At 38.5% G+C, this 13,252-nt stretch overlaps 1 protein-coding gene across 1 annotated transcript in view; it reads left to right on the top strand.

Moving 5' to 3' along the window:
- Positions 1-8,105: 8,105 nt before the first annotated feature.
- The window catches only part of LOC146325658 (LHFPL tetraspan subfamily member 4 protein-like), a 37,744-nt gene continuing 32,597 nt past the window's right edge, over positions 8,106-13,252 (top strand). Inside the window, exon 1 of the mRNA XM_084721789.1 lies at positions 8,106-9,395. Coding sequence (XP_084577915.1) covers positions 8,987-9,395 — 409 coding nt within the window. The 5' untranslated portion in view covers positions 8,106-8,986. The remainder of the gene's footprint in view (positions 9,396-13,252) is intronic.

Here is a 13,252-nt window from a genome sequence, read left to right as displayed (position 1 = left end):
TATTAGCGAGAAGCCTTTGGTGCATGGATGACAAAATCGGGGTGCACTGTGGGACATGTAGTTTATGGATACCTTATTTCTGTAAGACAGCATAGAGTTCTTGTGGACCACATAAAAAGAGACGCCGGACCAGTCCGGCCAGTGGGTCTTGTTTCTGACACGTGTATTATGTTATTAGATTATTATTACTCATGCATTAATAAAAGCATGTTTTTACTGTTGTGGTGAAGCTCATTTTAAACGGTTTGGTATAGGACTGCAGCTAATGATTATTTTCATTATTTTCTCCATTAATCATTTGATTGCATCTTCACAATGTGTTTTCTCCAACAAATACTGAAAACCTCAAGATTGTTAAAAATAAATTCATTAAAAGTGAAAGTAATCCTCACATATGGGGAGCTTGAACCATGATGGCAAAAATAAAAACATTATCAAAATAGTTGCCGATTAATATATGGCAAATATATATGCCAATGCATGCATATCAAACATATCAACATATTACAGGGCAAATGTGGAAGATTTACAGGGACTGACTGGGAGAATATAGTAGAAATGGAATGTAGTATTCATAAGTATATTTTCATCAGTGTATAATCATGTGAAAATATGATTCTGCTTACCTCAGAATGAGCTGTTTATATCTACAGCCATGTTCCAACACCATGTTTCTACAGGAGCCCAGAACAGACAAACCAAACACTGGATCTAGAGAGGGCCTTTCACTATTTTGTGCCAGCACCATAGGTAGAGTGAATAAAGGTGTTTGCAACCTGCAAGTTCACCAGTAGATGGCAGTAATTCCTACAGCCTTTAAAATGGTGAGCTGTCATTTCTGTGCAAGTGCATGTGTGAGCTGCCTATAATATAATTGTCACAATAATTTTTACAAAACATATTTCATAAACATATTTTGTACTCAAAAATGTTAGCTTGTGCAGTATCTAGTAAATAAAGCTGTTGGACAAATGTAGTGAAGTAAAAAGAAAAAGAAAAATTTCCCGCTGACCTGTACAAGCAGAAAGTTGTATGAAAAGAGAAAGACTCAAGTAAAGGAGAGGTACCTCAAATTTGTACTTCTGATCACTTTGTACACTGCATCACTGATAATTTATTAACATGACTGTAAGAATGAATATATTAAAGTAAGAATTTTAAAACAGAGCAGTGCAGTGGTTTCTCAAATTATTCAAGGCCTCAAAGGCAGACTAAGCCCAAACAGAAGTTTAGTGTTATAGATAAAGTAGGAAACAACACATTATTAAAGTCTGATGTTAAAGTACATGCAGTAACACTTCCAAAGCAGTTTCAGTTATTGGTAAAATTCAACACCTCAGCATATATGATTTGATTCTGAATGCACCACTACTGTCCCAGCATCCTAGGACTGAACTTTCTGTCAGTTTGTCAAGCAGAAACAGGAGAAAAGGACCCAAACAGGAGTGGACGAGTGCAAAAGTTTAATGAAAAAATACAAAACACAAAACTTAGGGTGCAAAAGGGCAAATAAAAGCAACCTGCAAATCCAAAAGCAAAGACATAAAAATCTAAGTCCAGAATCCAAAATCCACAGACCAAAGCAGAGTCCAAATCCACAAGTAAACAGCAACAACACAAATCAGAAATCCACAGGAAAAACACTGGGTGTGAGCTCAAACAAACCAACATGGATGAAATAGCAACTAAGGAGGTGAGGACACAGGATTAAATACACTGGTGAGGCGAGGAAAACAAGACAGAGGTGAGGACAATCGAAAACAGGTGAAAATAATCAGTCATCAGAAAGCGCAAGAAAACAGACAAAGACAGGAAGTGAAACCAACAAGGACACACAAAGGAAAATATACTAAAATAAAACAGGAAGTGACTAAAAAACGCCAAACTGTGACACTTTCTTAAAGATTGCAGTAGAAATGAGTGGCCGTCGGACTGAAATCCACAGGCAGGATGGGAAAGTCATAGGCCCTGTTCACACCTAGCTTTAAAATGCATCTTGGGTGATCTGATCACATGTGATCTGCTCTGAGTACAGGTGTGAATGCACCCCAGATGTATGGAGGATCTCTTGTGTAAACTGATGTATGTTAATGGTGGAAAGGGTACTAAAAATCTGCTCTCAAGTACAAGTACTTTTACATTACCAAAATATTACTTAATTGCAAGTAAAGGTACAAAGTATCAATCTCAAAAACTACTTGAGTATTAGTTACTTTTAAACTGTTTAATATGTTATCAGTAGCAGCATTCAATCAAAGAAGTTTCTGTTTCTTCAAATCTTGAGTCTAAAATACTCTTGACCTTCCTGCTCTTCCTGTTCTGTTCTGTATACTTATTCCCTGTCTGCATATGCATACACACACACACACACACACACACACAAAACCAATACAACACCAGATAATTCATAATGTTTGGTTCTTGTGCTTCATAGCCAGTTGTTTTTTGTCTTTCAATTAATTAAAGAAAAGGAAAAAGTACTTGGACTTTTCTCATCATATACTTGCAGTTCACTGTTTTTCCAACAGATGGCAGCCTAAGACAAGTTCATGTGAACAACCGTGACGCTCTGTGTGCTGAGATGGAAACACTGTGTGTTAAACACACATACTACAAGATCTGAAAATATCCCATGTATAATTAATATACAATGATAACAGGGGGAAAATCATTCAGAAAAAAAATCACACACATGGACAAACACACACACGTTGTGATCACCTCTTATTCTCATGAGGTGTTCTGCAGCTGCATGAGGCTTTTAACACACAAGAGCAGTCATGCGGATGTTCACACACTGAATCCACAAACCCTTTTCTTCTCCTCTCTGTCTCTGAAAACACCGCTCAGTTCTCAGGAGGCTTCCCCTCGCTGTGTACAAGTCTATTTTCCTCACTGACATGTCCTCACTTCAGCAGCCTCACTGTACCTTTTGCTCTCACTCTGCCAATTTTAGCACACATACACACACGGCGGCGCACATAAATCCCCACACACAGACACACGCACACAGCTTGTCAACTCCCCTGCTGCTGCTAACAGATGACAGCAGGCCTCGGGATGAAGAAAGATAGTCTGAGTCGTGTGGAAGTGGAGGGCAAAAATACATGTTTGTTTAGACAGCATCCAGATGTGCTACGTGTGTTCTGAGCCTACACTGAGGCCACAAGATATGACAGAAAGGATGAATCCAGTGCATTATTAATAATCAGATTTCTATATGAACTGCTACACGTGTGGACGCATGAAGGAATGCACTTTTGTTCCTCTAGGACCTCAGCTGCTTATTTATTTTGTTCAAACTCACACACAACTCGCTTTAGGACCAAATTTAGGCCCTACGGTGAACATCATACACATCAGTCTTTGTATGCTCCACCTCTAAAACACACACTCTGTCAGAGACCACCGTCTTGGCCTAGTTTCCCATGAATGTTGCTAGCTGGAGGGCAGATGCGTTTCTCCCCAGAGTGAGTAACGGAGCTTTTAATGGACAGAGAACGAAGGCTTCAATAGTTAAGGCAACATCTGGCCCTGAAGAAAAAATAGAGCTGAATAAAGAACACACAAGTGAGTGGTGTAATGCACTCTGCTGTAGAGCAGCAGTCATTTCATGCTCATCATGTGAGGAGACTCTGTAGTGTTCACACGTTACCCAAATAATGTGCTTCAATTTTTCATTGCTTTCACACAGAATTAATTCAATGACCACATTTTCAAAATCCATGAACTCTTTTCTCATTCAGACGTTTTCATTCAGATATTCAAAAAAGAATGATGGCAAATACTGAAATATTATATGGATATATATAAAATCGTTCATCCCAAACACAACTGACTGAAATGTGCAAGTTTATGTTTTTTAAAGATTTTATTTGCAAATTATTTGTCATTTCAGCTTTTTATTTTTCACAAATAAATTACTAAATGCAAAGATTAAAAAAAAGAGAGGAAATGGAGGACACTGAAGCTGCATTTCTGATTCAATCTTCTTACTTATAGTTTATCCATCCATTGTCCGTAACCACTTATTCTTGATGGGTCATGGAGTCTATCCCAGCTGACACTGGGCGAGAGGCGGGGCACATCCTGGACAAGTCGCCAATTCATTTCAGGTCTGACACATAGAGACAAACAACCGCTCACATTCACACCTACAGGCAGTTTAGAGTTATCAATCAACCTATTATGCTCCATGTCTCTGGACTGTGGGAGGAGCCCGGAGTACCTGGAGAGAACACACACAAACACGCAAGGTTCTGCCCCAGCAACAAACTCCCCAGGGGCATTCGAACTCAGAACCTTCTTGCTCTGAGCGGACAGTGCTAACCGCTGCACCACTGCGCCACTCTACAGTTATAAAATAAAAACGTGTTATTCTTATTCTATAATGAAATTTATGTGAACATTCATTCAACCTTAAAAGATAATGTTTATTATTTATCTAATGCTCCCAGTTGTTCGTGTATTTTTTAGCTCTGTGTGTTATGAGTGACAGTGTGTTTTGTGAATTAGAACTGTTGCCATTGTTTTAATTGAACAAGCTTAGTTTGATATGTATGAAGTGTTTTCATAGATTTATTTTTAAATCTGCCACTGGTATTACTAGTGGATGGAAAGCTTGACAGGCTTGGCAACAGTAACTGAGGAGGGCGGAGCTTTAAAAATCCAGTATAACATTGCAGTAACATTGGATGAAGCCAGGCTCAAATTTCTTCTTTATTTTTTTTTTCTTCTTACACATTTGAGTCTTCAGAACATAGATAGGAATAAAACTGGAAGGTTTGGTGTATGTAAACATTACTGAAGTGCAAATTACTATGTATGAGAAAAGACTTTAAAAATATGTGAATTATAGACAAAATATAAGTCAAGCAAACAGGGTAAAACTCATTAATTCATACATATCACCATGAAAATTCATCACACAGTTGATGACTTACATTAAGACAATTATTTCTGTGTGACAAGTTCTCTGAAAATATCATGTTTAAATATGCAAATGAGACCTTATTTAATTAAATATGAGTTAATTTTTGCATACATTTCCAGATCAGAAATCACAACTAAACACAATGTGCATCTGGGACATTTTCTTTCAACTAATCTGAAAGAATCAGTGCTATGGAGGCAAAATATCCCACAAATCTCTCGGATCGATCTGGTTAGAATTTTAGCCACGTTAGCAGAGGACTATAAAGATTAGCAAAGTCAGCTGGTCAGTCCACCGCTTCATTGCTGGACATCTTGCAATGAGATTTTGTTAGAACGTTCAAAATCTGGGCTCCACAAATGAATTCATCTGACTTTGGAGATCCCCTGATTTTATTCCTAGTACAACCACTGGATCAGAAATTGTACTTGTTTGTTTGTACTTTGATCCCCTGACTTTTCCTCTAGCGCCACCATGAGGCTGACATTTATGATTTTCAGTGAAATGTCTCAACAACTATTAGTTGGATTATCATTACACTGGGTAACTGCACCTTGATAAGAGGTGGAATGCATTTTGAGCAGTTAAGTAGGTCCAGTAAACTCAGAAATTCTTGCAAATCTACACATTTCTTGTGTGAACAAAATCCACATATTATGCAGTTGGAACACACTGTAATAGTATAATAGTAAAAAATAGAGGCGGTCTGGACACTGACATTTCCTTGCTCCTGCGTTTTTATTGAAATGTTGCACATCGCATATTGTAGTCTTACTGGTTTTACTCCAGTAAACACTCATATGACATGTGGGGGACGAGTATTAAGCCAAGGCGTGAGGAGAAAAATGAGAGGAGGAAGAATTTTCTTTTTGTAGTTTGAAAATAAATTCAAAATGTTGAGGGAAAAAAAAAGAAGTCTAAATGTCGAGGATAAAGTCATGAGGGAATATCTGTTGATCTAATTTCACACTCAAGGTGAACAGAAGGTGGAGATAGACTTTGATGTAAGAGTTTCTGTTACTGCTGCTGCTGTTCCTGCGTACGAGCATCTTCAGGGGAGGAGAAAAACGGTCAGTCATGAGAGTATTTCAACTTCTTGACATTCTGGCTTTTTTTCCCCCTCAACATTTCAACTTTATTCTCAAAATTTCTGTATTTTTTCCTCAACATTTCCACTTTATTTCTCAAAATATTAGCTTTATTTTCAGCATTTTGACTTTATTCTCAACATTCTCAACATGTTAACCTTGTTCTTGACATTTTGACTTCTTTTCTCAACACCTATTCTTGATATATTATCTTTTTTTCTCAGTGTATGACTTTTATTCTTAATATTTCAATATTCTCAAGATTCAACATTATTACATTTCAACTTTTCCCCTCAACATTTTGACTTTATTCTCAACATTTCAACTTTATTCTTTACATTTCAACTTTTTTCTCAGCATTTAAACTTCAGCTTTAGCTTCATTGTATTCACTGAGGACTAAATTAGCTGGACTGGACTATTTTAATTTCAGCTTTGACTCCATCACCTCATACAGTCACCTAACAAACATCTTTTCATATCACGTGGTCCTTTTCATTGTTCATCCAAACATGAGGGAGTATCTGTTGGTCTAATTTCAAGGTGAACAGAAGGTGGAGACGTGCTTTGATGCAAATGTTCCTGCTGCTGCTGCTGATGTTGTGTTGCTGGGCTCGTGTACGTGAACGCGCTCCACCGCTGTCAGCTGTACAACATCAGCAGCTTCCAGGAGGTGAGCAGAGAAACAGGAGGGATTTTTTTTTTCAACTTTATTCTTGACATTTCCACAATTTTTCTCAACAATTCAATGTTCTGACTTTATTTTTAACATTTCAACTTAAATCTTGACTTTTTTTTTCAAGCTTATTTTTGACATTTGGACTGTTTTTTTTTTCAACATATTGACTTTATTCTCAACACTTCGACTTCTTTCTGAACATATCGACTCTGTTCTCAATATTTCAACTTTATCCCTGACATTGTGAGTTTTCACCAACATTGCTACATTATTCTCAACATATAAACTTTATTCTCAACATATAACCCTTTTTCTCAACATTTTGACTTTTTCCTCAACATTTTGACTTTATTCTCAATATTTAAACTTTATCCTTGACAACTTTGACCAACAAACTTAATTTTTTCCCCTCAAAATGTCTATATTATTCTCAGCATTTCACTTTATTCTCAACCTTCCAACTTTTTCCCCAACATTTCGACTTACTTCTTGACATTTTTTTCTGAACATATCGACTTTTTTCTCAATATTTCAATTTAATCCCTGACATTGTGACTTTTCCCCCAACGTTGCTACAATATTCTCAACATATAAACTTTATTCTCAACATTTCGACTTTTTCCTCAACATTTTGACTTTATTCTCAACATTTAAACTTTATCCTTGACAATTCTGACCTGTCCTCAACATTTAAACTTTTTTCTCAACATTTTGACTATATTTTAAACGTTTCAACTTTGTTCTCAACATTTTAACTTTATCCTTAACGTTTCAACTTTTTTCAACATTTTGAGTTTCTTTCTCTTTATTTATATTGTTGTCAACATTTTGACCTTATTCTATTTTTTTTTTTTCAAAATTTCAGTTTCATTCTCAATTTTTGACTTTTCTCAATATTCATAATTTAAAAAAAATCTTCCTCTTCTCATTTATTTTTTTCCTCATGCCTGACTCTAATACCTTGCCTACGTTTTCGTAAGCTGATTTAAAGGATTATTTCAGCTCAAGCAACGTTGCATTCACTGAAGACTGTTGTAAATTAGCTGGAATTTAACAGGACTGGAGTATTTTAAATTCAGGTTTGACTCCATTTCCTCACACAGTGCATGAGTCAAACTACCCAGCAGGACTCTGAGGCGCTTCTCATACAAGCGTTCATTGTTTTTTTTCCAAACGTGAGCGAATATCTGTTGATCTAATTTCAAATTCAAGGTGAACAGGAGGCGGAGACGCGCTCTGATGCAAATGTCCCTGCTGCTGCTGCTGTCGTGCCTGCGCACGTGAACGCGCTCCATCGCTGTCATCAGTACAACATCAGCATCTTCCGGGGGGCGCGCAGAGGAACGGGAGGAGGAGGACGGAGAAAGAGAGAAAGAGAGAGAGAGGGAGAGAGAGGGAGAGAGAGAGAGAGAGAGAGAGGAGACATACTGGATAAAGGCTACGACAAAAACCATGATGATAATGGAGTCGAGGCGGTGGAGGATGTCGGATTTACGAGAAAGGACTGTTGAAATTTGACAGAGGGGTCCGCGTTGAAAGCCTGTTTCTCGATTTTTCTTTTTTTTTCTTTTTTTTTCCGTTCTCCATTCACCCTGTTTGATTTTTCCACATGCTGCGTGGACAGTGAGGGCGAGCAGAGGGAGAAGGAAGGGGAAGCACCCCACGGATGCCTCGGAAGGTAAAAACGGGGTCCACCGCTGGCGCTACAGGCAACATCTCATCTCACGGATGGTAATAAAGGACATCCTGAAGAAGATAGCCGTGGACTGATGGATGAGGATGAAAAACAGCTTTAACCCCCCCCCCACCCCTCCACCCGACCACTGTGAAATAAAGAGAATCCTATTTGGATGGGTTTTTTAAATCATTCATGGTGTAGCCCCAAGGAAACGAGCCTTAGACAGCAATGTTGAATCACTGGTCTTGGTAAATTATTCATTAGTGGTATAGGTAGGCTATGATTTTTTTTGTATTGCTTCAATGTAGCATTCATTTTTACAATGTTTAGTCTTGTCATATCATACACATATTTGCAGGTTACATGTGTATCGTGTGCTTATGTAGGCCCGTTTAATAGCCTTTAAGAAACAGCCAAAGCGGGAGAATTTCAGCGCAGGAAAGCTTTGATATAAAGAAGGAAAAGAAAAAAAATATCTTTTCAGTGAGGGTGTGGAGCTGTCTGTTTTTTTTTTAAAGATTTACATTTTTCTTAAAGAGGAGGAGGACGGGGGTGGAAAGAGAGAGATATAAGGAAGGAAAGAAAAAAAACAAAAAAACACGACCAAACATGTTGCCTTCCCAAGAAGCCTCCAAGATCTACCATGACAATTACATGCGCAACTCCCGGGCCATCGGGGTGCTGTGGGCCATCTTCACCATCTGCTTCGCCATCGTCAACGTGGTGGTGTTCATCCAGCCCTACTGGATCGGCGACAGCGTCAACACGCCGCAGGCCGGCTACTTCGGCCTCTTCCACTACTGCGTGGGCACCGGGCCGTCGCCCAGCCGGGAGCTCACCTGCGTGGGCAGCTTCTCCGACTTCAGCTCCATCCCGTCCGGAGCCTTCAAGGCGGCCTCGGTGTTCGTGCTGCTGTCCATGGTGCTGATCCTCAGCTGCATCGCCTGCATGGCGCTCTTCTTCTTCTGCAACACCTCCACCGTTTACAAGACCTGCGCCTGGATGCAGCTGCTGTGCGGTAGGCGCCCTCACAACCACTGTCACACACACACACAACACACTGGGTTTCGCCGTTTTGGTCACACAGATGAAAAAAAAAAGAAATGAAGGCACTGGAATTAAGAAAAAAACCACCCAAAACTCAACTCACCCTCCTGTTGTTCATGTATTTGCACCAATAGCCACCTTGCAGCAGGCAGCCAGGCGCCAGATGTTGATGCTGCTGTGGATCATCACTGAAACATGAAACATAACGTTTCCAATCACGCATTAGGGCTGCAAGTAACCATTATTTTCATTGTGGATGAACCTATCGATTATTTTCTAATTAATCGATCAGTTGTTTGGTCTAACAAAATGTCAGAAATGTTGATCAACGTCCTCAGATGTCTTGTTTTTGTCCACAACCCAAAGACAACCAGTTTACTGAGTAAAGAAACCAGAAAATATTCACGTTCAAGAATGACTTTTTCTGAGAAATGACTCAAACCAATTAATCGATTATCAAAATAGTTGCTGATTAATTTAATATGAAGCTGCAACTACCAATTATTTTCATTGGCAGTTATTTTCTTGATCAATCAATTAGGTGTTTGGTCCATTATGTGATGGAAAATAGTTGGAAAATGTTGGTCAGTGTTTCCCAACGCACAGCACAAAGATATTCAGTTTACTGTCATAGAGGAGTAAAGATCTGAAAATATTCCCCTTTGAGAAACTGAAATCAGGGAACCTTTTCCCCATCTATTTCTTTAAAAAATTAAATTCAATAGTTGACAACTGAATGATTAATTGACTAATCATTGCAGCTCTAGAATGCATTGGGCCCTGGTATTAAGCAAAACCCACCCAGAACTCAGCTGACCCTCTTGATGTTCATGTGTTGCAGTGAACAGCCAGGCATCAGAGTGTTGGTGCTGCTGTATGTCATCATTTAAAGATGAAACATAACATTATTAATGAATGCACAGAGCTGCAAGTGAGGATTATCAAGAATAGTCTGCCGATTATCATCTCAATCAATTGATTGGTTGTCCGGTCTAACAAAATGTCAGAAAATGGTGAAAAATGTTGATCAGTTTTTCCCAAATCCAAAGATGACGTCCTCAAATGTGTTGTTTTACTCACAGCCCAAAGATATTCACTTTACTGTCATAGAGGAGTAAAGAAATCAGAAAATATTCACATTTAAGAAGCCGCAATCAAGATGACAACTAATCGATTCATTGACTAATAATTGCACCTCTAGAATTCATTCCTCCTCAAAAATGAAGGCCTTGAATTATAGCAAAAAACTCATTTGACCCTCCTGTTTGTTGTATTTGCACCAATAGCCACCCTGCAGCAGGCAGCCAGGCATCAGAGTGTTGGTTCTGCTAGTTTTAATGAATGCATCAGTGCTGAAAGTAACCATTATTTTCCATAGAGTTATTTGATTAATTGATCATAACAAAATTGATTGCTAACTATTTTGATGTCAAATGTCAAACATTTGCTGGTTCCAGTTTCTTAAATATGAAGATGTATTGCTTTTCTGTGTCATTTCTGTCAGTAAATGAAGAGTCTTTGGGTTGTGGACTGAAGAAGAAGCAAAGAAAAGAAGCTATTTTAAGACGTCACTTTGACCGATGGAAATTGTGAAGAGCATTTTTCAAAGACATTTTACAGACTACATGATCAATCTATTAATCAAGAAAATAACTGTCATATCAATCAATAATGGAAATAATCATCAGTTGCAGTCATAATTTCCATTGTCAACTTATCTGTAGGTTATTTTCTCGATAAACGATTAGCTGAAAATGGTGAAAAATGTTGATCAGTGTTTCCCAAAGCCAAATATGACGTCTTCAGATCTGTTATTTTATCCACAACCTGAAGTTATTCAGCTTACTGACAGAGGAAATGTTCTTAAATCAGAGAAATATGACTGTTTTCACTTATCAAAATAGTTGGCGATTACAGCCTGACTGATGCTGGTTTTTTGGGGGGCTGTTACCAGTACAAATATCAGGGCATAAAAGAAATTCCAATAAACCAATATTCTTTATACAGAATATAGAATAAACACTTTTCCTTTGCAATGATCCATCAAAACTTGTGACCAACATATGTCATGGAGGCAGGACATATAACAGTTTTAAAATAAACTTTATTTTCCAACATGATATCAGGGCACTGAGACAGTAAACTTTTTTAAAATAATTCTAAAAAGAAATATGCATAAAATTCTGCCTATAAATATCATAATATCATAATCTGTTAAAAAACATTTTAATTTTGGACAGCATATACACCAATATTGATATAGAACAATATAATAGGTCAATATCAGGCTGATAATATCGGGCAACTGATATATCGATCAGGCTCTATTGCCAATTAATTTAATAGCTGGCAACTAATCAATTTATCAATTAAACTTTGAAGCTTTAGAATACATTCTTCTTATGTTTTTTTATTGAGAGGGACGGTACATGCAGGCATCGTTACATTTAAAAACAAAAATGCATGTGCAGCAATGAACACAGGGCTTCTAGCTATAGAAAGAGCCTTATGATGATCAGACAAAAATCTGTTGGTCTCTGTTATTCACACAGGAGGGACAGTGGGATAAGACAAAAAAAAACAAAAAACAGACCCCCCCCCAGATGATAAAAACAACTGCATGCTGCATATATAAAAGCACAAATTCCCACGCTATTGTAGTGGCCATCAAACATCAATACGGACTCCTGAGGTCAGTGTATTAGGTATTACTGGCTCACGTTCCTATAGAAACATCATAGGATGAGTGTGTAACTTCTTGCCCGTGTAGAAATAAGGTGAAAGGTGTGTGTGCAGCAGTTTCATTGTCCTTCACTTCCCTGGAATCAATACGCTGTAGTCTAAAGGGTATAGGCCACGTCTTGTTACAGTTAATTAGGAGTGTTGTACAGATTTTCCATTCCTGCAACAACAGGACTGAGACAGTAGGAACACATTTGAGCGATTATTCACGCCGCTGAAAGCAATAAGAGGCCCGGAGCTCCCCTGCTACCATTGATATTCTGAGGATACACCACTGCATCTCTAAAGAAAGCAGCAGCGGCAGCAGGATCATAGCTTTACGCTGATGAAATGCAAATGTCATTCATTCAGCCGTTTCAGCTCATCGTATAGGCTACGACGCGGTGTGTGATGTGATGTACGATGCAGTGGAGTTGTGGATCCATCCCCCCCCGTGACTGCGAGGGCCGCACTGCTATTTTGAGGTGATGATTCCAGGTCGATTGGATTACTGATTTCACCGTGCTGGTGTTTTGCCTCCTGCTCCTGTGGGTGGATTACAGTTTGTAGGCATGATTGGGGATAAAGGTTGGCTTCACAACACACAATCTGGACATACCGGTACCTTCAGGTGAATATCTTGAAATTTTAGGCTACAAATGGTCACTTCCATGGTTCAGTTCAGATTAGTGCAGGAGCTGAGACACTCTTGGAGATGGTGTTGTTAAAAGCATCAGGCATGACATTATGGTTTGTCAACTACTGGCACCAGATATTAAATATGTATCCAATTCAGGTTCCATTTGATCACTAAAAGTCCATCCTCAAATGTCATGTAGTCAGGGGTGTATATAATATAGAGCAGGCAGTGCAGCTGCCATTGAGCTCTGGAGTGGGGGGTGGGGGAGCCCCTTGAGGAAACGGATCCTCCAATAATGTGTTAGGTGAGAAATGGGCCCTTAGCAAGTGATTCAGACTGACACCTCAGAAATATGATTGTGTTCAAAGTAAAACTCAGATTAAATGAAAAATGACTGAATTTGCTATATAAACCATTGAAAAGCAAACCCATCTCCATCGTGGTTTTCTTTTCTTTTTTATTGCCAA

The sequence above is a fragment of the Lutjanus erythropterus genome, chromosome 6 (assembly GCF_056507025.1).
Source record: "Lutjanus erythropterus isolate fLutEry1 chromosome 6, fLutEry1.hap2, whole genome shotgun sequence".
NCBI lineage: Eukaryota > Metazoa > Chordata > Actinopteri > Lutjaniformes > Lutjanidae > Lutjanus > Lutjanus erythropterus.
The sequence above is the reverse complement of the archived record's forward strand: the minus strand, read 5'-3'. Positions and strand labels throughout refer to the sequence as shown.